The sequence below is a fragment of the Cyanistes caeruleus genome, chromosome 4 (genome assembly GCF_971803275.1).
Source record: "Cyanistes caeruleus chromosome 4, bCyaCae1.hap1.1, whole genome shotgun sequence".
Classification (NCBI taxonomy): Eukaryota; Metazoa; Chordata; class Aves; order Passeriformes; family Paridae; genus Cyanistes; species Cyanistes caeruleus.
In genome coordinates this window covers 1,668,446-1,694,933 of record NC_141704.1, presented here as the reverse complement: position 1 = coordinate 1,694,933, position 26,488 = coordinate 1,668,446, and the positions used below count along the sequence as shown (strand labels likewise).

Below are 26,488 nucleotides of genomic sequence, written 5' to 3'. Positions count from 1 at the left end.
TTCTCCCATTTTTAGGATAATTTATGCCATTTTTCTGAGGGATGAGGCAGGGAAAGAGGGATGGAAAAAGTGTCTCCAAGGATTGAAATGAATATTCCAGGAAAAAGCAGGAATTTTCAGGAAAAAGCAGGAATTTTTTGCTCTGAGGGCTGTTATTTGGAGCTGTTATGCTCCAACCTGAGTAGGCCTCATCCCATTTTTGGGACAATTTCTCCCATTTTAAGGATAATTTCTCCCATTTTTCTGAGGGATGAGGCAGGGAAAGAGGGATAGACCAAGTCTCTCCAAGGATTGAAAGGAATATTCCAAGAAAAAGCAGGAATTTTCAGGAACAAGCAGGAATATTTTGTGGGTGGGGATGATATTCAGAGCTGTTACTCTCCAGCCCGTGCAGGCCTCATCCCATTTTTGGGATAATTTCTCCCATTTTTAGGACAATTTATCCCATTTTTCTGAGGGATGAAGCAGGGTAAGAGGGATAGACCAAGTCTCTCCAAGGATTGAAATGAATATTCCAGGAAAAAGCAGGAATTTTCAGGAAAAAGCAGGAATTTTTTGCTCTGAGGGCTGTTATTTGGAGCTGTTATGCTCCAACCTGAGTAGGCCTCATCCCATTTTTGGGACAATTTCTCCCATTTTAAGGATAATTTCTCCCATTTTTCTGAGGGATGAGGCAGGGAAAGAGGGATAGACCAAGTCTCTCCAAGGATTGAAAGGAATATTCCAGGAAAAAGCAGGAATTTTCAGGAAAAAACAGGAATTTTTTGCTCTCAGGGCTGTTATTTGGAGCTGTTACTCTCCAGCCTGAGTAGGCCTCATCCCATTTTTGGGATAATTTCTCCCATTTTTAGGACAATTTGTCCCATTTTTCTGAGAGAAATCGATTTCATTTTATTTAATTTATTTAATTCCATTTTATTTCATTTAATTTTATTCTATTTCATTTTATTTCATTAATTTGAGTTTAATTCATTTAATTCTATTTTATGCCATTTTATTCCATTTTATTCCATTTAATTTCATTTATTTCATTACACATTATTCCATTCCATTTAATTTTATTTCGTTTTATTCTATTTTATTCCACTTAATTTCATTTTTAATCCCATTTTTCTCTATTTCAGGGTTTGCAGCGTTTCGGGCTGGGCCGAATTTTGGACATTTGGAAGCTGAGCCAACCCCCAGAGCTCAGGAAAAACGGTGAGGGAAGGCAATTAATCTCAATTAATTAAAATCTAATTAGTGGCAGTGAAGTAAAATCTAATTGATTTTAAAGAATTTAAATTTAATTGATTTTCATGAATTTAAATCTAATTAATTTCAATGGATTTATTTAATTTTTATTTCATTCATAAAATTTATTTCATTTCCATTAATTTAAATTTCACTAATTTCACTGAATTAAAGTCTAATTAATTTCAATGAAGTAAAATCTAACTGATTTTAATTAAAACATAAGTAATTTTAATGCATTAAAATTTAAATAATTTCAATGACTTAAAATCTGATTGATTTCAATTAAGTAAAATTTAATTAATTTCAACGATTAAATTAATTTTAAATTAAATTATTTTAAATTATATTTAATTAATTAATTAAAATAAAATAAAAATCAATTAAATTAAATCAAATTAATTAAATTTAATTAATTAATTTAATTTAAATAATTAAATTTATTTAATTAGTTATAGTTAAATTATTTTTAAAATTAAATTAATTTTAATTAATTAAAATCCAACTGTTTTCAATGACTTTAAATTTGATTCATTTCACTGAATTAAAATCACGTTAATTTCAATGAATTAAAATCTAATTTATTTTAATGAAGTAAAATTTAATTCATATCAATGACTTAAATTAATTTCAATGAATTAAAATTTATTTATTTTCAATAAATTAAAATTTAATTAGTTGCAATGACTTTAATTCCAATTAATAAAAAATCTAATTAATTTCAATAATTAAAGTGTAATCAATTTCAGTGAAGTAAAATCTAATTGATTTCAATGAATTGAAATGTAATTGATTTCAAGGAATTGAAATCTAATTGATTTTGATGAATTAGAATTAAATAAATTAATAAATTCAAATTAATTAAAATTGAATTAAGGAAAATCAAATTCATTTCACTCTAATGAAGTAAAATGTAATACATTTCAATTAATTCAAAAAATCTAAATTATATTATTTAAATTAATTTAAATTTCCTTAATTTTACTGAATTAAAATCTAATTAATTGCAATGACACAGAATTTAATTAATGGCAACGACTTAAAATTTAATTTATTGGAATGACTTAAAATCTAATTGCAATGACTTAAAATTTAATTAATTTCATTGAAATAAAATGCAATCAATTCCACTGAATTAAAATTCAATTTCAATGAAGTAAAATCCAATTAATTTTAAAGAATTCAATGAATTTCAATGCATTAAAATTGAATTAATTCCAATCCATTAAAATCTAATTAATTCTGATAAATTGAAATTAATTCCAATTAATAAAAATCTAATTAATGAAAATCAAATTCATTTCACTCTAATGAAGTAAATGTAATATATTTCAACTAATTAAAAAAAATCTAAATTATTTTATTTAAATTAATTTAAATTTAATTAATTTCACTGAATTAAAATCTAATTAATTGCAACGACTTAAACTTTAATTAATTTCATTGAATAAAATGTAGTTAATTCCACTGAATTAAAATTTAATTTCAATGAAGTGTAATCTAATTAATTTTAACGAATTAAATGAATTTCAACGCGTTAAAATAGAATTAATTCCAATCAATTAAAATCTTCTTAATTCCGAGAAATTAAAACTAATTAATTCCAATTAATTACTATGGAATTGATTAATTAAAGGAGTAACTACCCCTGGTCCCTGCAGCCAACCTGGAGATAGAGGATCCGTTCATCCGGCGCTGGGAGGCGTCGGGCGGCTTCCCGGCACTGCGGGAATTCGCCGCCTGCGTTCAGGACCGAGACCTGGAAGGGAAAATTTCCATCGTGGAAAAATACCGGGAACGGATCCCGGAGCTGCTGAGGAGGATCAAGGACAGCCACGTTTCCCAGGAATCCCTGGCAGGTGAATCCCGGGAAAATCCCGGATCGTGTCACGGGAGGGTGGAGTTGGGTTTGTTTAGGGAGAAAGGAGGTGGGATTTGGGATTTGGGATTTGGGATTGGGAATTGTCTGCTGTGGAGAGCTGGGAATGTTCTGGAATCCAGGGACAGCTTCCAGCACATTCCAGGGCCTGGAGGGGCTCCGGGAGAGCTGGAATTTGGGAAAGGCCTGGAGGGGCAGGAGTCAGGGAATGGCTCCAGATTGGAAAAGGGGAGATTGGGGTGGGATTTGGGAATTCCCATAGAAGCTGTGGCTGCCCCAAATCCCAGGAATGTCCAAGTCCAGGCTGGATATTGGGGCTTGGAGCAGCCTGGGATGTGGAATCCCTGCCCATTTGGGATTCCTGTTGGAATTTGAGGAGACAAAATTCCTCAAATCCTGAGCATTCCCATTTGGAAATGTGGCTGGAATCTCCCTCAGTCCAAAATTCCCTTCATCCTCCCGGATTCCCCAGAGAGGAGCTTTGCTCCTGATGGGAATTCGGGAGAAGGGGAATGGATCCGGAAACAGAACCACGAAATTCCAGGATTGCTGCCAAGACCGATCCCTTTTCCCTTGGTTTTTCCCAGATTATCTCCTCGGGACCGTGCACCAAGCCAAGGGCCAGGAATTCGACAGCGTTTGGGTCGCGGATGATTTTGTGCAAATCTCGTCCATGGCTTTCCTGAGGAGAGCGAACGACGCTCTGGGTGAGGAACAGCGGGAAAAGGGAATGTGGGGAGCGGCTGGAGAGTGGGAATGGGGCTGGGAAAGGGCTGGAGAATTCCTGAGGGAGCTGGGAAGGGGCTGGAGAATTCCTGAGGGAGATGGGAAGGGGCTGGAGAATTCCTGAGGGAGATGGGAAGGGGCTGGAGAATTCCTGGAGGGGCTGGAGAATTCCTGAGGGAGATGGGAAGGGGCTGGAGAATTCCTGAGGGAGATGGGAAGGGGCTCATCCCGGAGAAAAGGGGGATCAGGGGGAATTTCTGGCTCTGCACAACTCCCTGCCAGGAGGGGACAGCCAGCGGGGATTTGGGATCTTATCCCAGGGAACAGGGACAGGAGGAGGGGGAACGGCCTCAGGATGGGCCAGGGAATGTTTGGGTTGGGTTGGGTTGGATTTCAGGGAGAATTCCCACATGGAAAAGGTTGTGAAGTGTTGGAATGAGCTGCCCAGGGCTGGGAATGGTGGGATTCCATCTCTTGGAGAACTTTCCGAACCAAAAGAATTCCATGAGTCCCTGATTCCATCATGTCCAAACAGAATAAGGAAAACTCAAGTTCTTATTTTATTTTTTATTTATTTTATTTCATTTTATTTTATTTATTTTATTTTTATTTTTTATTGTTTTATTTTATATTTTATTTTATTTTATTTCATTTCATTCTCTTCTATTCTATTCTAATTTATTTTATATTACATTTTATTTTAATTTATTTCCTTTTATTTTATTTATCTTTATTTTTTCCTTATATTTTATTTTATTTTATTTTATTTTATTTTATTTTATTTTTCAAGCCCTCCCAATGATTTTTCCCATTAAAACAACTTCTCCCTCCTCCTTCACCTGCACAGCTTTTCCAACCCTAAGGATTCTCCCATTCCATAAATATTCCTGCCCAGGGAGGTTTGGAGTCGCCATCCCTGGAGGAATCCGAGGAATTCCTGGATGTGGCACAGCTTGGCCTTGGTGATCCTGGAATTCTTTCCCAACCTCAATAATTTGGGAATTCTCTGCTCATACCCCCATGAGAATTCCCAGCACATCCCAGGAATCCCCAGGAAAAGGGAACAGCCTCAGCCTTGCCTAGGGGAGGTTGGGATTGGATTTTTGGGATAATTTTTCCATGGAAAGGAGACTCCAGCCATCCCAAATCCCTCTAGGCTTCATTTTCCTCCTTCTCCTGCCAGGAGTGGGAATATCCCAGGGCTCCTCCTGGCTTTCCACGGAAACAGAACCTGAAAGAAAACTGGGATCACATTCCCACCCAAAACACCAGAGATTTATCCCAGATGGAACCCTGGGATTGTTGGGGTGGGAAGGAAGCTCCGAGCTCATTCCAGGGACGCTGAATCCTTGGAAGGAGCACAGAGCTCCCAAAATCCATGGATTTCTCCTTCCCTTGCAGGCCAGGTCCCTGAGGACGAGTGGAACCTGCTCTACGTGGCCGTGACGAGAGCCAGGAAATGCCTGCTGATGTCCAAATCCCTGGAGAGCCTTTTAAGCCTGGCCAGAGTAAGCGGAACCAACTTCCCTTCCCTTTCCCTTTCCCTTTCCCTTTCCCTTTCCCTTTCCCTTTCCCTTTCCCTTTCCCTTTCCCTTTCCCTTTCCCTTTCCCTTTCCCTTTCCCTTTCCCTTTCCCTTTCCCTTTCCCTTTCCCTTTCCCTTTCCCTTTCCCTCCTCTCATCTAAAAAAGTCACGGATCAACCTTCATCTCCCTCGGAGTGCTGATATTCCCATTTTCCTGTGTTTCCCAGGAACATTTCCTCCGGGTGGAGCTGCTGAGTGAGGCTCCCCCATCTCCCATCCCTTGTTGTGTGTTGGAATGTACAAAATCCCTGGAATTCTGCTCCGGGCTGGTGGTGAAGAAGCTCCCGTTGAGTCGCGTACGTCACTTCCCTGGGATTTGGGATTTGGGATTTGGGAGCCTTCCCGAGCCATTCCAGTCCTGTTCTGAGCAGGGATCTCAGCTCCACATCCCTTTCCTTGTGCTCACAACCAGGGCTGAATTCCAAGGGAAATTCCAGCTCGTGTTGCGCTTCCCGTGGATCCTGAACGTCCCGAGGTGCTCAGATGGATCCAAGTCTGGATTCACTCCTGGAATCCACGGAATATCCATGTGGGATCGGCACAGCGCCCTGGCCCCAGTGACAATCCCAACTTTTGGGGCTGGGTTTGGGATGGATCCCACCTGGATCCTTGTCCAGAGGGTGCTGGAAAGGCCGAGTTCCGTAGGGAACACGAGGTCAATCCATGGAGCTCCACGTCCAGGACAAGAGGGAACAACCTCAGGCTGTGCCGTGGGAGGTTTAGGCTGGATTTTGGGAAAATTCCTTCATGGAATTTTCCAAGCATGGGAATGGGCTGCCCAAGGCAGGGGTGGAATTCCCATTCCTGGAGGGATTTCCGAGCCCAGTGGACCTGGGTGGCCTTGGCAGTGCTGGCAACGGTCGGACCCGATGTCCTTAAAGATCTTTTCCAGCCATTCCATGATTCCCTGTGGGAATTCCTTGCTTTGGACACATCCTGGCTCTTTTCCCTGGATCGGGGCAGAGCTTGGAAGCCGAGGTTTTGTTCCTTGCAGTTTCCTCTTCCCTGAAATCTCCTCCTTTCCTCCCGCAGAGCGACGGCAGCCGGGATCTGGGGGGATTCCTGTGCCAGGCTTGCACCCAGCAATTCTTTGGCTCCCTGGCTCCGCTCGTCTCGTTCCCAACGATCCAGGAAAAGCCCTGACAGAGCCTCCGGCTTCCCAGAGCCATCCTGGACCTGGGACAAATCCTCCTGGCACATCCCAGCTCCAAAATCAGACGTTGGAGATGGAAATCAGGATGTTGGAGCAGGATTTCAGCCAAATCCTCCAAATTCCAGGCAAATTTTGGAGCAGGATTTAAGCCCAGCTCCAAATTCCAGACAAATGTTGGAGCCAGATGTTCCCAACTCCAAATTCCAGGTGAAAGTTGGAGCAGGATGTTCCCAGCTCCACATTCCAGACAAATGTTGGAGCGGTATGTTCGCAGCTCCAAATTCCAGGTGAAAGTTGGAGCAGGATTTCAGCCCAGCTCCAAATTCCAGGTGAAAGTTGGAGCAGGATTCCTCTTGGCACATCCCAGCTCCAAAATCAGACGTTGGAGATGGAAATCAGGATGTTGGAGCAGGATTTCAACCAAATCCTCCAAATTCCAGGTGAAAGTTGGAGCAGGATGTTCCCAGCTCCACATTCCAGACAAATGTTGGAGCGGGACGTTCCCAGCTCCAGAGGAATTTCCAGGCTCCCTGGGGATGATGTGATTTCCTCCAGCCCTGCCTCATCCTCCAGGAGCTGGGAAGTGGAATATCCAGAGGATATTCCAGAGGATATTCCAGAGGATATCCAGAGGATATCCAGAGGATATTCCAGAGGATATTCCAGAGGATATCCAGAGGATATCTAGAGGATATTCCAGAGGATATTCCAGAGGATACTCCTGCACTTCAGGAATGGGATCCGACAGAACAAGGTTCATTTTGGAGCATTCCCTCTCTTCCCCCTGACACCAAACTTCCCAAATATCCCATCTTTCCCGGAATTCCCTGTGATCCAATGGAAAAAAGAGGAAGCACAATGCTGGAAAATATCCAAAGAATTATTTATTGGAAATGAACCCTTCCTGTCCAGCCACGGGAGGAAATCCTGAATCTCTCCCAGTGAATTCATCTTCCATCCTTGCAGCCAAGGGATTTCCCTGGATTCTTTCCCTCCTCCCTGCAGCCAAGCAGGAGGGAGGAGATAAGGCAGGAGCAGAAAAATTCGGGGACAAACTGGAGAGGGATTTCCAATCCTCAAATTAAATTTATAGCCAAAAAAACCACAAAAACCCTCAACACTTCCATTGTGTCTCTTCCCTGCCCTCAAATATCCTTTTATTTCCCGGATCACGCTCTCCGTGCCTGGAGGCCACAATTCCAGAGTCTGTGCCATGGGAAACCAAAACTGGAAGTGGTTTTGGATTCTGCCCTTGGCCACGGCCTGGAGCTGCCACAGGAATCCATCCTGGTTTTTATTCCATGGGATGGATTGGATTCCATGGAGCTGTTTCCTCTCCTCCCTCTCCTTCCACTTTGGAAGCCGATTCCGGGAATGCGTTCCCGGCGTGGGCAGGAATTCTCCCAAACTCTTGGATCTGGATGGGAGCACAAAGCCTGGAGTGGCTGTTGGATCATCCCAGGGCTCCCTTCCGGCCTCTCCCGAGATTCCTGGTTCCTTGGGAAGAGAGATGTGCCCCAGATCAGAGGCACAGACAGGACAAGAGCAGCCAGGAAAATCCATGGAATTCCAGCCGGTGCATCCCAAGCTTTTCGAGAACTCCTCTGTGCCATCACCTCCGGAGGTTGGGAATGAACCCTTCGATTCCGCGGTGTCCGATGGGAATGCAGCGGGATTCATCCCAATCCAATCCTTCCTAAGACATCCAGTTAAAAATCTGAGTGTATTTTCCATATAAAATACATTTATTTCTACCTAAAAATAGAGAGCTGCCTTTTCTGGAGTGTGAGGAAACAAGTTCCTGGATAAGGGAACAAGTGGATAAAAACTGCTGATGGATAAAGGGAAACACACAAAGGAAAATATTCCCTAAATTATTTGGTCGTCAATGGTGTCCGTGGAGACGCCGCTCCAGCTTGGATTCCGGGTGGGGATCAGGATCTGGAGCCGGGATCGGTGCTGGAAGTGCTTCCCAAGGATCCCTGAGCTGTGTGTGAGGGCGGGATGCTCCCAACACCTTTGGCTCAGTGCCTGGAAGAGAGCAGGAGAGGGATGAGGATGTGTGGAAATGCTCAGCTGGGTCTTTCCATCCAATTCCTGGGATTTGGGACAGAGCTGGGAAAGGGATGGGATCCAGCTAATCCGAGTCTATCCATGGACAGGGGATGGGAATTACCTGGGGCAGATTCATCCCAAATCCCATCCCAACATCCCAACCCTCTCCCTGCCCACCACCAGCATCCCCAGGGCCAATTCCCACAAATCCCAGCTCCCAGTGTAGGACATTCCCCCACCTTCGGAATCATCCGTGGGAACCATCCGCATTCAGCCGCGCGTCCCTGGCTGCTCTCAGAGAAGCGGCCGGAATTCCATCCTCCGGCATCCCTCGGGATGGGAACGCTCCGAGTGTCCCCGGGCCGGGTGCTCAGCCTGTGGGGACGACGACGGGAGGCTCCACCTCCTCATTCCCAGCGGGATGAGCTTCCATGGGAATATCCGTCTCCGTCACCGTGTAGCCCTGCCCGGTGCACCTGCGGAGGGAAGAGGAGCATCGGTGCCATTCCAAGGTTTTCCTTTGGAAAGCACAGAAGCCTTGGAAATCTCATCCTTACTTCCTCCTCCAACAGCAGGCGGCCGCAATTCCGGTGGCCAGCAGCACCAGGAATCCTGCGGGATGGAGACACGGAGTGAGGAACATCTCCCAACCCACGGCCGAAGAATTCCACCAAAATAGCTCCGGAAGGAGCCAAACCCACTCCGGGCACCACCACAAGGTGCCCTCCCCACCCCCAGAGAGAGAAAATTGGGAATTCTTCTTTCCAGGAAGGAATTTGGGTGCTGAATCCTTTCCCTCCCCCTCCCATTCCTGTTGGTCATGGAATAAAGCTCCCTCAGCTCCCAAAAAGGATTTGAAACTTTAAAAAAGAATAAATAAGCCCCCATTTCCCAAATAAGCGATTTTTTTTTCCCAACTTACCGATGGAAGAGCCCACGGACAGGATGGAAACTGGAAAAGAGGAGAGAAAAGGAAATTTTGAGCTGCAGAAGTAGCAAAAGGGGTAGATTCTGGGAGGAGCCTCACTAAAAAAGGAGGTTGGAGAGAAGGAAAAATTCCATTGGAAAAGCAGAAGAGCCTTTAGGGATCAAAGAAGCCCCGGGGGAGGTTTGGATTCCCTCGGGAATTGGCCCAACCTGCGGCGTGATCCGTGGGTGGGATGGGCAGCGGGGTTCTCCCCTCTCCCAGCGTGGATGTGTCCGGTGTTGGAATCGTCTCCGGCGGCCTGGATCCATCTGGCAGCACAGGGGACTGACTGGAAGCTGGAGAGGGGCTGGAATTTGGGCTGGGATTCAGGCTGGCATCGGTTCTTCCTGATGAGAAAACGATGGGAAATCATGAAATTTCCAAAATGGAAAAGCAGTTCCGTTATTTCCGCGCCCTCATCCGACAGCTGGGGTTTCAGGAGACGGCGCAAATCGGATCCCACCATGGGAATGTTGCAGTTTCCAAACCCCAGGCTCCAATCCCAATCCCAATCCCTTTCCTCACCCTTCTGGGTCGTGCTCTCCGTGCCGGGGGTTTCCCAGGAATGAGCCGGATCTCCTTTGGGAAAACACAACAGGGAGACACCGTCAGCTGGGAAATAAAACTCCAACCGCTTCGCTGAGTCAGTCAAAATTATTTTATTTAATATTTTATTGGATATTTATTTTTTTATTATTTTATCCAATTATTTTATCCAGCATTGAGGTCCGGGGGAAATTCTACAAATTCTGGATGTTTGTTGTCAAATTTTAAACAATTTTATACATTTTAGCAAAAAAAGGAATTAATGTTCATTGGCTTCAAGTTCTTAATTACCATTCTATTGATGAATAATTGACCCCTTTTTAATTATCCTAATTAATCGGTATTTTCAGGCTTTTAATTATGTTTTATGTTTAATTATGTTTTCCCAGACCTCTGCGTTATCCAAAGTCTTTTTCTGGTTTATAAATTCCACATTCCCGGTGTTCCATCCTCCGCAATAAATTCCATTCCCAGGATTTAACTTCCTCCCCCAGCTCTGGGAGCACTGAAGGACATGAGGTCCTAAATTTTTGTTTTCCCACCCATCACCCGCGATCCGTTAGGAATTCCACGGATTTGACTCCGTAATTTTCCCTCCATTTCTGAATCTTTTGGAAGAAACAGAGCTTGGGTGGCGCTCGGGTTTCTACCCAAATTCCCGGACTTACGGATGCACTGGAGCGTGGGGTCGGTCCAGCGGGGCTCGGAGCCGTTCCAGAGGATGCACTGGATGAGGCTGGAGGTCCCGGCTTTCCGTTTGTATCCGGGATTGCAGGAGTAGCGCAGACGGGAATTCAGCTCCGTGCGATTCCCAGCCTCGATGTGAGCGTTGGCCACGGCTTTGGGGCGGCTGCATCGCGCTGGAATTGGAATGGGATGGGAAAAAAAAAAGATGGAATTACGAAAGGTCAGACAACTTCTGGCTGTGCTGGGGAATTCCCCACTCCTCATCCCTGGAATATCCAAGGACAAGGCTTGGAGCAGCCTGGGGTAGCAGGAGGTGTCCCTGCCATGGAAGGACACGGAATGAGCGATCCCTAAATTCCCTTCTGACCCAGAATTCCATAAAACCCTGCCTGGGGATGGATATAGGGAATCATCCATGCAGAAATAAAGGGATGTCCCTGATGCAGGGAAAATATTCCCAACATTTTTGGGATCGTTTATAGCAGCTCCTCCAGAGGCTGGACAAAGGGAAAACTCCACTTCCGGCATCTTTGTGGTGACGTGTGGCAGCTCCTCCAGCCAGCCAGGAATTTTTATGGAATTCCATCCCCTTTGCAGTGACTGTCCCAGGCCAGCAGCCGCTGAATTCCAGATGCTGAATTCCAGCTGTGCTCACCGCTCCCGCCCTCCTCCACTCATTTCACAGCTGGACATGAAAAATTCCAGGTGCTGCCGAGTTCTCCGGACACTTCCCAGGGTTCTTTTTTCCCCTCTGGCATGTGGAAGCTGAAATCCAAGTATCCCAGGCAGTGGGATGGGGATGGATTTTGTGGCTTTGCTTTTCCCCAGAGGAGCTCCCGCTTCCCCTTCAGCCTCGGGATGAGCTCGGTTCCGTACCAGCATGGTGAAAATTCCTGACTTTTCTGGTGCAATCGGGAAAACTCCGTGGTGCCAGCACCCGGATCCGTGTGGGAACGGCTTCTCCATGATCCTGGCTGCTGGAAACTCCTGAATCCCAATGGGAGCCAGCACAGAGAGCTGGAGAGGGTTACAGTGGGAATAACAAAATACAGCTGAGATGGAGCGATGGATGGCCGGGATGGGATGGGATGGGATGGGATGGGATGGGATGGGATGGGATGGGATGGGATGGGATCCATGGGATGGGATGGGATGGGATGGGATGGGATGGGATGGGATGGGATGGGATGGGAGCAGGGACAGGATGGAGCGATGGATATCTGGGATAGGATGGGATGGAAGGATGGATATATGGAATTTGGGATTGGATGGATGGATGGATGATGGATGGATGATGGATGGATGGATGGATGGATGGATGGATGGATGGATGGATGGATGGATGATGGATGGATGGATGGATGATGGATGGATGATGGATGGATGGATGATGGATGGATGAATGGATGGATGGATGGATGGATGGATGGATGGATGGATGGATGATGGATGGATGGATGGATAGATGGATGGATGGATGATGGATGGGTTGATGCCTGGCATGGATGGAACCATGTCCAGCTGGGCTGGAGCAGTGTCCAGCCAGGAGGAACACACAGCTGGACTGGGATTGTTACGGAATAGAGATGGGAGAAATGGGAATGGGAATGGGAATGGGAATGGGAATGGGAATGGCACAGCTGTGAGGACAGGAGCTCACGGGGATGGGAATGGACAGCAGCCACCAGGGACAGGAGTGCAATGGCAGTGGGGTGGGAATGGGAACAGTGGGAATGGGAATGGGAACAGTGGGAATGGGAATGGTGGGAATGAGAGCAGGGGGGAATGGGAATGGTGGGAATGGGAATGGTGGGAATGTAGCAAGGGGGAATGGGAATGGGAACAGTGGGAATGGGAGCAGGATGGGAGGGGACAGTGGCACAGCAGCAATGAGGATGGGAACACCAACGTGCTCCTGCAGCACCCAAAACATCCAGAGATAAAAATCTCCATCCTTAAAAATTCCTGCCCCAATCTGTGGTGCATCCCCAGAATGTGCCGGGGGAAATCCGCTCCGTCACAGTGCCTGGGTGGATCCGGATGGATCTGGATGGATCCGGGTGGATCCAGATGGATCCCGGCTGGGGGACCACACACGTGCTGAGCACAGCTGCTCTTGGTCTCCTCTCAAAACATGAGCAAAATTCCTGGAATCAGCAGATCTTGGAACTGGGATTCAAGGAAATGCCTGCCCAGGGATGTTTCGCAATAGTCTCACGACTCGCCAGACCTGGAACTGCGCCTTCAGTGAATGAAAAACCCTCCCAGTGCCAATTCCAGCCGCTCCTCCAAAGGGAGCTCAGCAGGAAATCCAGCTGGAAACACCAAAAGTGTCCAGGAAAAACAGGGATCTGCGAGCTCTGTTTCTGCCTTCCAGCTTTTAAATCTCATCCCAATCCCTCTGAAGGTTGTTTTTTTTTTTCCAGTTGATTTGAATCTCCTCTGCCAAAAAACGCCCAAATTTTTCAAACAAGATCCCAGCAGCGCCACCCTCCGGGATCACGATCCGGCGTTTCGCGCCATCCATGAATTTCAGCTTGTTTGATGAGACAAAACGCATTCCAAGGGGAAAAGGGGAGGAATTGGCTGGAGAAGCAGGATTTAGGTTTTTATCCCTCAGCAATCAGTTGGAATTTCCCATGGATGGATCATCCCAGGTGGTCAAAGATTCATCCCATCCTTGGCCAACCTCCCAAAGGAGCTGAGACACCGGGAGCTGACCATCCCAGGAAAACACCTCCAGCTGCCTGATTTTCCAGACTCTGCAGCCATGGAAATCCCATGAAAAACCCACAGGGATCCCCCAGGCTGAAATCCCACGGCAGCTCCACCACACAGATCCCAAAAATCACCCCCAGACTCCCTGGACGCTGTGAGGAGGCGGAGTGGGAATGCCAGGAGCAAGGTGGGAACCCAGGGAACTCCCTGGGATGTCCATGGATATTCCAAGAATGGCATGGACACCTCAAGGATGGCATGGACACCTCAAGGATGACATGGACACCTCGGGGATGGCATGGATGGCATGGACACCTCAGGGATGGCATGGACACCCCAGGGATGGCGTGGACACCTCAGGGATGGCATGGACACCCCAAGGATGGCATGGACACCCCAGGGATGGCATGGACACCTCAGGGATGGCATGGACACCCCAGGGATGGCGTGGACACCTCAGGGATGGCATGGACACCCCAAGGATGGCATGGACACCCCAGGGATGGCGTGGACACCCCAGGGATGGCGTGGACACCTCAGGGATGGCGTGGACACCTCAGGGATGGCATGGACACCCCAGGGATGGCATGGACACCTCGGGGATGGCGTGGACACCTCGGGGATGGCATGGACACCTCAGGGATGGCGTGGACACCTCAGGGATGGCATGGACACCCCAAGGATGGCATGGACACCCCAGAGATGGCGTGGACACCTCAGGGATGGCATGGACACCTCAGGGATGGCATGGGCACCCCAAGGATGGCATGGACAGCCCAGGGATGGCATGGACACCTCAGAGATGACATGGACACTCCAGGGATGGCATGGACAGCCCAGGGATGGCATGGGCACCCGAAGGATGGCGTGGACACCCCAGGGATGGCATGGACACCCCAGGGATGGCATGGACACCCCAGGGATGGCGTGGACACCCCAGGGATGGCATGGACACCCTGGCAAGCAGCCTGGGAATCTCAAGTGAGGGCTTGGGTACCCCAGGGAGCAGAGCCAGCATCCAGGGAATCAGAGAAAGCATCTTAGGGACCGGACAAACACCTGAAGGATGGCACTGCCACCCCAGGGACACCCCGAGCGGAAGTTTGGGTACCCCAGGAAGGGTAGCGGGAATCCCAGGGAGCAGAGCAGACATCCTGGGGATCAGCACCGGCATCCCGGGAAGCGGAGCGAGCACCTTCGGGAGCGGATCAAACACCTTAGGGATGCCGTGGGCACCTCAGGGTTAATGTGGGCACCCCAAGTGGGGGCTCAGGTTCTCCAGGGAATGGCGTGACTCCTCCAGGAAGCAGAACGGATTCCTCAGGAAGCAGAACGGGCATCCCAAGGAGCGGCGCGGGCAATCTGGGGATAGCGCGGGCATCCCGGGAATCGGTGCGAGCATCTCCGGGACAGGAGCGAACAGCTTAGGGATGGCATTGACACCCCAGGGATAGCGTGAACTCCGTGGGAGCTTGGGAAGCCCAGGGAGTGGCGTGGTTCCCGGCGTGATTCCCGGCGTGATTCCCGGCGGAAGTCCAGCAGGCTCACGTGGGAACGGAGCGGGAATTCCGGGGAGTAGCGCGGGCATCCCGGGAAAACGGAGCTCGCACCTCCGGGACGGAGCGGACACCCCGGGGAAGGTTTAGGGACCCAGGAAAGGGCGCGGGCACCCCGGGGAAGGTGGGGAGATGCCGGGGAAGGCTCGGACAAGCCGGCGGCGAGCCGGGGAGCCCGGGGCAGCTCCGCTTACCGGTGTCGGCGGCGGCGCGGAGCAGCAGCAGAGCGGCCGTAGCGCAGAGCAGCGGCAGCAGCGGCCGTGCCATGGCACCGGCCCGGGGACAGCTCCGGGCTCTCCTGCGGGAGATCCGTGACCCTTCCCTGCCGCCGCTGTCGCGGTTCCCGAGAGGTTTCGCTTTCGCTTTTCGGGACCGGGAGGGACGCACCGCCCTGCCGGGATGGGGAGCCAGGGACGGGGAGGGGATGCTGAGAGAGCTGGGGTTGTTTATCCTGGAGAAAAGGAGACTCGGAGGTGACCTTGGCACTCTCTGAACTCCCTGGAAGGACCTGGGGTCAGCTGGGGTCAGGCTCTTTCTCCAGAAAACAGCAAGAGGACACAGCCTCAAACTACGCCAAGGGAAATACAGGCTGGGTTTAGGAAATTAGGAAGAAGATTTTTACAGGAAGAATGATAAAATAGTTGAGTTTTCTGTCAGGAGGTGGTGGAGTCACCACCCCTGGATGTGTTTAAAAAAGCCTGGATGTGGCACTGGGTGCCGTGGTTTGGTTGAGGGGTTGGGTTGGACTCGATCTTGGAGGTCTTTTCCAACCCTGTGATTCTGTTGAATTCTGTTGAATTCTGTTGAAGGAGGGGTCCGGGAGGGGCGAGTGGGGGCAGCAATGCCGGGGAGAATTCGGTGTCCAGGGGGAATTCGATGCCCGGGGGGAAATTCGATGCCCGGGGGGAAATTCGATGCCCGGGGGGAAATTCGGTGTCCGAGGGAGAATTCGGTACCTGGGGGGGAATTCGGTGCTTGGGGGGAAATTCGGTGTCCAGGGGGAATTCGGTGTCCAGAGGAATTCGATGCCCGGGGGGAAATTTGGTGCCCAGGGGAAATTCGGTGTCCAGGGGAAATTCGATGTCCGGGGGAATTCGGTACCTGGAGGGGAATTCGGTGTCCGGGGAAAATTCTGTGTCCGGGAACACAATACCCGGAAAGAGGTGAAATACAGGGGGGTGAGGGGCATTCATTGTCCAGGGGGGATGAAGAGATTCCCGGGAGGATGAACCAGCCCGGGAATGGAATAGCGGGAGGGGTGGGGCTGCAGTCCCGGGATGCAGCAGCTGAAGGGATGGAATAACCCGGGAATGGGAAACTGAGGGAGCGGAATTCGGGACCTAAAGAGGGACGCGATTCCCGGCGAATGGTGGGGAGGGGATGCAACATCCACGGGATGTGAGATCCCTGAGGGGGACAGGATGAAACGTTTGGATTCATGATCCAGGGGGTGAAGTGTCAGGGGTGGGAGAGAGGGGATGGGATAACCCTGGAGGAAGCAGCGCCTGGGGGGGGATGCGGCATCGGGGTCACCTCACCAGGAGGGTCTGGTACCCCTGGGATGGAACAGCTGGGGAAGGGATGGAACAGCTGGGGAAGGGATGGAACAGCTGGGGAAGGGATGGAATATCTTGGGAAGGGATGGAACAGCTGGAGAAGGGATGGAATATCTTGGGAAGGGATGGAACAGCTGGAGAAGGGATGGAACAACTTGGGAAGGGATGGAACAGCTGGAGAAGGGATGGGATATTTTGGGAATGAATGCAGTATTTTGGGAAGGAATACATATTTTGGGAAGGAATGCATTATTTTGGGAAGGGATGGAATATCTTGGGATGGGATGCAATAATTGGGAAGAGATGCAATCCCATCACGAGATGAGGCAGCGCTCCCTCATTCCAAGGGAATCGCTGTGTCCTGGGGGGATGCAGCTCCTCCCTCCCATGCCTGGTCATGGATCCGGTGGAATTCCATGTCCTTGGGATCAGAATCCCAGCACTGGAACATGCACACAAATCTCAAAACTGGAAAACAAGCTGTGATCCAGCCCTGGAAGATCTGCAGAGCTCCTGCAGTCGGGCTCCATCCCGCAGCATTCCCGGGATCCCACAGATCCTGCGCACAGCAAATCCTCCCCACCTCGGCTCCTTGGATGAAAATGTGGGAGTTCTGCTCCACCTTTGGGCTATCCCAGATTCCCTGGGATGGGCTGGGATCCCACTGGATGCGAGTGGTGAAAAACAATCAGCAGGGCAGGGCTCACAGCACTTGGTGCCAGAGCTGAGCACAATAATCCTGGGTTTTAGTAAAGAAAATTGGATCTGGGAAGACTTTGCCTTTCTTCTCAAGAATTCTTAAAAAAGATGTAAAAAATCTGATTCCATCCTAAATTTCCAGGTGAGGATTTTGGTGCTGCTGATGCAAACGAGCTCTGCAGCTGCTGAACTTCCAGAAGATCAGCACAACCGGTGCTGAGGAATCCAGACATTTCCATGCTTGGACTGTGAGGGTGTGAAAACCTCCTGAGAGCTCAAATAATCTTTGCTTATTTAATTATTGCACAGAGATGAAATGATTTGAAGGATTGAGACATCTGAGGCTCTGCCACGGGGAACCTGGAGTGAGGAAAGCTGCTCTGACCCTGTGGGTGTGGGGTGGAGCTGGGTTCATTCCCAGCTCAGGAATTGTGAATTCCAGAGCAGCTCCGGGATGGTCAGACAGGGAATTTTTCCTGACAGGATGATTTGTGGGATCCTGCCTCCCTCGGGGCAGGGAGAATTCCAAGGGCTGGACATCTGGATTTCCAAAGGAATTCACCACCCCACATCTGAGTTCATATTTCAGGGCTTTGAACATCTGAGGAGCAATTTTGGGGTTGGGTTGACACCACTGTCATTGATGGGATTGGCAAAAGCAGGTTTTGATATAAATTTCATGGAATTATGAAAGGTTTTGGGTGGGAAGGGATCTTAAAATCATCTTTTTCCATCCCTCTGCACTGAGCAGGGACATCTTCCACCATCTCAGGGTGCTCCAAGCCCAACCAACCTTTCCTTGGACACTTCCAGGGATCCAGGGGCTACTCTGGGAATTCCAGCCCAGCTGGGAATTCCTTCCCCAGATCCCATCCATCCAGGACCAAGCTTTGTCTTCCAGGTGCTCACCTGGAGAAGGGAAGGATCCAGGGACAGCTTCCAGAACATTCCAGGAGATAAAGGGGATCCAGGAGAGCTGGAATTTGGGAAAGGCCTGGAGGGGCAGGACACAGGGAATGGCTCCAGATTGGAAAAGGGGAATTTGGGGTGGGATTTTGGGAATTCCCAGAGCAGCTGTGGCTGCCCCTGGAACCCGGGAATGGCCAAGGAAGGGTTGGAGCAGCCTGGGATGGTGGGATTGGAATGGGATGGGATTGAAGGTGCCTGGATCCCATCCCAAAGCATTCCGGGATTTGGGAGGCTCTGAATCCATGCCGAGGGATTTTTCTGGGAAATGGGGATGGGAAAGAGAGGGAAAGGGAAGGGAGAGCCTTGGTGGCTTCCTGAGATTGCAAGGGAAGGCCCTGGGTCCATCAATTCCTTGGAGAGGAGATGGATCCAATGTCAGGCTCTGGAGGCAGGCTGGGAGAGCTGGGAATGTTCTCCTGGAGAAGGGAAGGATCCAGGGAGAGCTTCCAGCACATTCCAGGGCCTGGAGGGGCTCCAGGAGAGCTGGAATTTGGGAAAGGCCTGGAGGGGCAGGAGCCAGGGAATGTGTGGAATCCCAGAGGGCAGGGATGGATGGGATTTGGGAAGGAATTTCTGGCTGGGCTGGAATTCCCAGAGCAGCCTCTGGATCCCTGGAATGTCCAAGGCCAGGCTGGAGCAGCCTGGGATGGTGGGAGGTGCCCATGGGACTGGGTGATCTCTGAGATCCTTTCCAAGTCATTCTGTAATTCCATGATTTCCCGTAAATCATCAGGAAGTTTCTACCCTGGCCACGACCCAAACTGGGAATTACTGGAGGGTTTTGTTTTTTTTCAAAGCTCTACTAACAATGGTAATTTTCCACTTGGGCTGATTCCAAGCAGTGAAATTCCAAGGCCTTCAGGGAATAAGGGATCATCCTTTGTTCCTCACCTTGCTTAGGAAACCGGGAGTCTTGGTATGGAAAATTTCTCCCAATTTTTCCACGCTCAGATTCCTTCCCCATCCAGGTGGGAATTCCTGAGCCTCCAGAGCAGCTCCAAGGAAGGAGAAGCTGGGGGGATGCACCACCTCAAGTGGTTGAGGAATTCCAGGTTTTTCCTGGGATGTAGCTCATGGAAGGGTTGTGTTGGTGGCTGTGACTCTTGAACTGGAGATTTTTGGGTAGGAAAAGCTGGGTTTTAAGTCAGGATTACAGATCAATCCAGTGTCCAAAAGGAGACAAACTCCTTGTTTCAAGGCATCAGGGATGAGGATGGACAAAAATATTCCTTTGAATTCATTTTCCAGCAAACAGAAATCAAAACTCTGCCTCGAGCAGCAGAATGATCCAAAGTCCCAGTAATGAACCAGATTTTATTTTCCTTTGAGGATTTAATCAGGAATTACTTCATTTCTTATCAGTTCTCCCAGGTTCCTGCACCGAGTACATAAAACCAGCCTGGGATGTGAGTTGGTCTTCCTGGGATTATTCGGGAATGTGGGAAAATAGTTCCAAGATTTGTAAAGCTCAGGTTGGCAGTCTGGGATGATTTCCCATCAAGTTAATTGCTTTCATTTTAATTAGTTACTATTAATCCGGCAAGAAGCAGTTGCTGGGCCTGGATTCTGTCCCAAAGCAGCGCTGCCAATCGCGCTTGGAGACACTTGGAAAAGTCAAAACGTTGCCCTGGAAATTAAAAGGGATGGAGAAAGGAAAAAATTCCAGTGGTAACATTTTGTGTTGTGGGAATTATGAAAATTTGGAGGAGGAGGAGGAAAAAGAAGAGGAGAGGGAGGAGGAGGAGGAGGAGGAGGAGAAGGAGAAGGAGAAGGAGAAGGAGAAGGAGAAGGAGAAGGAGAAGGAGAAGGAGAAGGAGAAGGAGAAGGAGAAGGAGAAGGAGAAGGAGAAGGAGAAGGAGAAGGAGAAGGAGGAGGAGAAGGAGGAGGAGGAGGAGGAGAAGAAGGAGGAGGAGGAGAAGGATGAGGAGGAGGGGAAGGAGGAGAAGGATGAGGAGGAGGGGAAGGAGGAGGAGGAGGTTGCAGTCAAGGTCATTCTCTCATAAAAGCTGAAGTTGCTGCCGTTTTACAAGTGAAAATTCCCTATTTTGGCTGGAATTTGGCAGAGTTGGTAAAAACGAGGGGATTTTGCTGCCAAACAGAACATCCTGGCTGTGGGAACCAGCATTCACAGCCTCAGGCTGGAGAGATTCCAGCCTTTCCAGAGCTTTCCAAGGGAAACATCTTCACGCTGGAGTGTTGGAAGTGAGATCTTCCAGCCGGAGGAGCAGCAGGGTGGGCTCAGCTCGGCTCAGGGGATCTCCAGCGGATTTTTTTTGGAACTTCAGCTCCTTTTCCGTGGGAGAGGAAAGCACCCGTGAAGCCACCCGGGGTTTTTCAGCCACGGGGTTGCTTTAGGTCTCAGCTTGTGATTTGGGAACTTTCAGTTCTCAGATGTGAGGCTGATTTTGAGAATCAGCCTTTTCCCAAAGAGAATGAGCAGATTTTGGTCACAATTCAATGATTCAAGGAAAGAACTGACAAAACACAAAACGTGAAAATTCCAGCTGGAGGCTTGGCCACATCCACTTTTCCCTGCAAATAACATTCCCAGAGGGTTTTTGCTGAAGCCAAATGAATTCTGCTCACACCTTTTTGTATTTTCCAAGGGTGAGAAAGAAGAGGGAAGATTTGTATGGAACTTTCCACCCTCATTTTTCTGGGAATGAATAAATATCCATCACTTGGGGTTTGTTTATTTTTCCCTTCTAAAAACAAATTCCAGCCAGGTGGGGAAACCCCTTCCCTTTTTAAATTTTATCTTTAAAGTTGATAACTGTCAGATTCTGCTTGGCTCTGCTGTCAACAGCTGAATTATATGATGGGTTGGGAATCCTGAATATAAACCTGGGAAAAATGGTAAAAACCACAAATATTCCCCTTGGAATTGTTGCTGTGGTGTTGTCCCTGACCTCTACCAGCACTTGAAGGAAGTAATGTCAAAGAGGAAGAAAAACTGCTGGAAAAACTTGTTTGGGATTTGTTTTGGAGCTGTTCCTTTGCCTGCAGGCACCTGAGATTATAAAAGCTCAAGTTTTAGGTGGAAAAGGCAGAGCTGGGAACGTGACAGGAACAGTTTTTAACCTCTGGAAGTGAGAGGAAGAGTGGGAAGCATCCACAGCCTGTTCCTGTGGGATGGTTGTTGTTCCCTCTTCATCCTGGGAGGATAAATCCTGGGAATAAACATCCTGATGGTGCTGCAGAGCTTCTGAAGGCTCCTGGGGGTTGGGGAGGTGCTAAAAAGAGATTTGAGCTCCAAAATTGGGGTTTTTTAGGTGGTTCTGTCTCCACCGCGTTTTTGGGGGTGTAGTAGGATGTGAGTAAGGATGGGGTAACCTCAGTGGAGAGAGGAGTTTATTAATAAATGAATAATTTTTTATTAAAAGCTGTTCAGCAAAGGGGACAGCACAACTTCACCTTCAGGGTGGGACAACTTCAACCACAGGAGACGAGGAGGAAATCAGAATTCCAGGAGAAACTGCAGCTCCTGAGCAGGTCCAGAGATAAAAAGTTACCCCAGGGTTTATTAAAATGGTCTCATGTAATATTATATAATGTAATGTAATATATAAGACATATAACATGTAATATATAACATATTTAATGTATAGATGCATCAAAATTATTTATAATATACTGTACAGTATATTAAATATATAATATTATAAATTATATAGAATATGATATATAATTATTATATTTATATATTATATATAAATGTATATAAGAATATAATAAAATATAATATAACAATTATAATTGTAATTTATAATAACATATGAATATATAAACCAATATATAATATAATTATAATATATTATAATATATAAATTATCTGTAAATAGAATAATTATAGTAAATATAATATTACATTATAAATTATGTTATGTACATAATGGTATATAATTTATATTATATATTATAATATAGAATATTATAATTATTATCATACTTATAATTATATATAATAATTATATAATATATAATATATTATATATTCCATAATATATAATATAATAATTATTCTAATGTAATAATTATATATTATATATATTATAATTCTATTATAATAATTATAATAATTATATACAATATATTATAATAATATAATATATAAATAATATATACACATTATAATATATAAATTATCTATAAACAGAATAATTATAGTAAATATATTTTATTATAACTTATATTATATATATAATGATATATAATTTATATATGTGTTATACATTGTTTATAACATATTTAATACATAATACCATGTAATAAAATATCATTTATGATCTATGAAATAATATGATAAACATAACATTATGTAAAATATTGTGATATATCATACATAGATATAATATAATATAATAGAATAGAATAGAATAGAATAGAATATATCATATAACATGACATATAACATATAATATACAAAATACAATATATAATATATATATAACATAATATTTTAAATATATAATATATACACATAATATAATAATACCTTAGTATATATAATATGTTATATATTAAGTGTATATAATATGTAATATGTAATGCATTATATTGCAAAATATGTACAATAATAATATCTAAAATAATATCTATTTATATTATATATATAAAATATAAATAATATATATAGAGAATATGTATTATATTTACATTTATATATTTACATTATTTTATATTTATATATATAAAATATATAAAAATGTATATTTATATATATTTTATATATTATGTAAAATATATTTAGTATATATTATATAACACATACACAATATTATATATAATATATTTCAGATAACAGATAATACATATTGGATTATAGATATGAGATATCAGATATCCCATTTTATTTTAGGAAATAAACCCATCCTGTACCTCAGAAATTCATTTGTTGGTGGTGTTTGGGAAGTAAAACAAAATCCTTTCCTTACAACCCTCTGCTCCAAGAAAAAAACACCGGAATTTTTTCCCCCAGAAAACACAAATCCACAATTCCATAGAAACAAGGGTGAGATCAGGGAATTCAGACAAATCAATTCAAATTTTCCTTGGGGAAAAAAAAAAATCAGTTTTCTCTGAATTTCTCTGTCACTCGGATTTGGAATCCAGCAAAGAATTCCCACTTGGAAAAAACAAGGGAAAAGCAGATTTTAGATGGAAATTCCTAAATCCCATTTCATAAAATCATATCTGAGATCCTTACAGCGCTGCCAATCTTTTATTCCTGTTCCCAAATGGAATGGGAAATGATTCTCTGGGGGCTCCAAAAATGCTGAAAGAAATGGGAAAGGGAAAATAAAAATTGAAATAATCGTGTTAATATTTTTTTAGGTTGATATTTAATTAATTTATTTAATAAATAAATTTAATTAAATTTATTTATTTATTTAATCAAGTAATTTATTAATAAATTACTTTAAAATTTATTGTTTATTTATTATTTATTTATTATAAACTTAATACATTTATTTATTTGTTTATTTAATAAATAAATTTATTTAGGGTAATGTTTTTAGGTTGATATTTTATTTATTTAATAAACTTATTTATTTAGGTTATTCTTTTTAGGTTGATAATTTCATTATTTAATAACTTTATTTATTTAGGTTACTGTTTTAAGTTTGATATTTTATTTATTTAATACATAAATAGATTAATTTTTTAATGTTTATATTTTTGGCTTGATATTTTATTTATTTAATAAATATATTTATTCATTTAGGTTAATATTTTAGGTTGCTATTTTATTTATTTAATTATTTAATAAATTAATCAATTTAGGTTAAAGTTTTTAGGTTGGTATTTTATTTATTTAATAAATTGATTTATTTAGGATTTTAGATTTAATAGATTTATTTATTTCTGTTTATATTTTTAGCTTGATATTTTATTTATTTAATACTTTTATTTATTTGTGTTAATATTTTTAGGTTGATAATTAGTTTACTTAATAACTTTATTTATTTAGGTTCATTTTTTTGGTTGATATTTTGTTTATTTAATAAATTTATTTATTTAGGTTAATATTTTAGGTTGATATTTTATTTATTTATTTAGGTTAATATTTTATTTATTTAATAAATTTATTTATTTAGGTTAATATTTTTTAGGGTTTTTATTTTTTAAGCTTTTTTAACTTGATTTTTTTTCCCCTCAGTTCGAGGGGAAGAGGCACTGAATGAACCCATTCATGACTCCAGTTATTTCACTAGAAACCAATGAGTTTATCTTAATTTATTTCCTAGGAGATTATTCAGGAAAAAAGTAATTTTTTCAGGAATTGGATGAGTTCCCACTCAAACAGGATGTGCCAGGAAAAATCACTCTGCTCTTGATATCCTGCCCAAAATTACTGTCTGGGCTGTTAAAACTGGCTCAGCAGCACAGGAAGGAACCAGGATTAAGTTTAAAAATTAAACTAAAAACTAAATTAATTAAAAAATTGTGATTTACCCCAGGAGTTTTTGTAACTCCCCAGATTGTGGATTAGAAGCAGGAGAAGTGAGGAAAATGGGATGGAATTAAGCAGTTTTTCATCATCAGATTCCAAAAATACCATGAAAAATCCAACTTTGGATAGAAAATTCAGATTATACCTTCGTGCTCCAGCCTCCTCAAGGTCACTGCTGCTGGATTTAGCAGGATACAGGCTTGGATCCTGTTTTTATCCTATGGAATTGCCTGTTTTCCTTCACATAAAAGCATGAAATGATTTTCCTTGCAGGATGAGGAGGAGAATTCCAGCATTCCCAACCTGCTCAGTGAAGGCAGCACCGGCTCCTCCAAGGGCAGAGCTGCTCCTATGGATTTGAATTCCAGTTTATTCCATTCAGAATCAGCAACATCTCTCTCAATCCCAATTCCTCATATTTTAGGGAAAATTTATTCAGTCACATTCCCAGCACTGCTGTTATAAGTGCTTATTATATTATTGGCTTTTCACAAATATTAAAATCAATGTTATATGTATAAGGTTAGAAAACTTTTGTTGTATTAATATAGTTTGTTATTGATGAAACTTAAAAATAGTGGTAAAATACACATATATCTTAGGGTATAACACGATATTAAAGCACAATTTTATATAATTTTATAATGTTTATATAACCCAGAGACTGAAAAGACAGTCAGAGACCCCCCTGCATTCTTGAAATTATCTTTTCCTCCAAGATCTCCAAGAGAAGGATTTATTTCACCCGTTATCAGAGGATCTAAAACCCTGTGGCACCAAGAAGATTGATCTATTGGGAAGGGGGAAAGGTAAAAACTAAACAAAGGAACATCAAAAAAACTTAAAAAGAATGTCTGAATATGTATGAGAATTTATGGATATGTAATAAGGTTCTGTTTTTAAGGGACAATCCTTTGTTAGTGAGGTGAATGCAGACACATCCAGCCGTGTCTGTATATTTTACTTTATTTTTATCTCCTAATTGTCTTTCTATTAAACTTTTAAAATCCTAAAAAAAAAATTATGTGAACCTCATTTTTTCACACTGCCAAGACCACATCCACAAGGTGTTAAATCCCTCTGGGAATGGGGACTCCTGCATAAATCTTTCCAGGAATTTTCCCAATATCCAACCTAAACCTTGCCTGGCATAACTTGAGGCTTTTTTTTTTTTTGCCAAGGTGCTCTAATGGTTGGTGTGTTATGAGAATTATGTGTGAGTTACACACGATTTACCTGAGAATTACGAGGGAATTATTTGGGATTTACACGAGAGTTTCTTGAGAGATTAATGGAAATCCTTTTATTTTTTGCAACTGGGCTCAATGCTTGGTTTGCCATAGAGTTAAACTCTGTTAACTTGTTAACATTTGAGTTACATGGGAGTTCATTTAGTATTTTACCAAGGAGCTCAGTGGTTGGTCTGTAAATGTGAGTTACATAAGAGTTACATTTGAGTTACTCGTGACTTACCCTGGCCTTTGCCAAAGACCCCAGAGGGTTGGATTGTCACACCAATTCCATGTGAATTCCACGTAAATTCCATGTGAACTCCATACGAGTTCCCGCTTCTTCGCCAGAAGCTCAAATTGTTTATTAATCTATTTATTTATCTCTCTGTCTCTCACCGGAGCCTCACTCCCCTCACAAAATAATGACGCGGCTCCTTTAAGATGCGCCCTCATTATGGCCCCGCCTCTTCAGCGC

The 26,488-nt window shown here is 44.5% G+C and overlaps 2 protein-coding genes across 12 annotated transcripts in view; one reads left to right on the top strand and one right to left on the bottom strand.

Annotated features, from left to right (window-relative positions):
* Positions 1 to 8,336, top strand: part of FBH1 (F-box DNA helicase 1) — a 29,563-nt gene extending 21,227 nt beyond the window's left edge. For 4 of the 7 annotated variants that reach the window (XM_086886328.1, XM_086886329.1, XM_086886330.1 and 1 more), the window contains 6 exons: positions 1,125 to 1,200; positions 2,895 to 3,092; positions 3,700 to 3,819; positions 5,240 to 5,346; positions 5,589 to 5,717; positions 6,454 to 8,336. In XM_086886328.1, coding sequence (XP_086742454.1) covers positions 1,125 to 1,200; positions 2,895 to 3,092; positions 3,700 to 3,819; positions 5,240 to 5,346; positions 5,589 to 5,717; positions 6,454 to 6,564 — 741 coding nt within the window. In that variant the 3' untranslated portion in view covers positions 6,565 to 8,336. Of the gene's footprint in view, positions 1 to 1,124; positions 1,201 to 2,869; positions 3,093 to 3,699; positions 3,820 to 5,239; positions 5,347 to 5,588; positions 5,718 to 6,453 lie in introns of all 7 variants that reach the window. The other 3 variants (XR_015286017.1, XR_015286018.1, XR_015286016.1) reach the window with 1 other exon arrangement.
* On the bottom strand, positions 7,441 to 26,488 carry IL15RA (interleukin 15 receptor subunit alpha). Of its 5 annotated transcripts, XM_086886366.1 has the most exons (11): positions 26,255 to 26,488; positions 24,927 to 25,130; positions 21,742 to 21,811; positions 11,706 to 11,846; positions 10,811 to 11,002; positions 10,122 to 10,175; positions 9,767 to 9,943; positions 9,552 to 9,581; positions 9,187 to 9,241; positions 8,869 to 9,105; positions 7,441 to 8,605 (listed from the first exon to the last, which is right to left on the bottom strand). In XM_086886366.1, the coding sequence occupies exons 5-10, from the start codon at positions 10,996 to 10,998 to the stop codon at positions 9,037 to 9,039; spliced, it is 573 nt and encodes a 190-aa protein (XP_086742492.1). In that variant the 5' UTR covers positions 10,999 to 11,002; positions 11,706 to 11,846; positions 21,742 to 21,811; positions 24,927 to 25,130; positions 26,255 to 26,488; the 3' UTR covers positions 7,441 to 8,605; positions 8,869 to 9,036. The 5 variants fall into 5 exon arrangements, with proteins under 5 accessions (XP_086742492.1, XP_086742490.1, XP_086742493.1 ...); XM_086886364.1 differs by lacking the exon at positions 11,706 to 11,846 and having other exon boundaries at positions 19,219 to 21,811; positions 26,255 to 26,467; XM_086886367.1 differs by lacking the exon at positions 11,706 to 11,846 and having other exon boundaries at positions 26,255 to 26,464.

Coding starts and splice junctions, on each gene's coding strand:
- IL15RA (XM_086886364.1), bottom strand. CDS start 19,291: ATGGGGAAGGAATCTGAGCGTGGAAAAATTGGGAGAAATTTTCCATAC. Junction 9,582..9,766: donor ACCCACGGATCACGCCGCAG/GTTGGGCCAATT, acceptor CCTCTTTTCCAG/TTTCCATCCTGTCCGTGGGC. Junction 9,106..9,186: donor GCCTGCTGTTGGAGGAGGAA/GTAAGGATGAGA, acceptor TTCCCTCCGCAG/GTGCACCGGGCAGGGCTACA.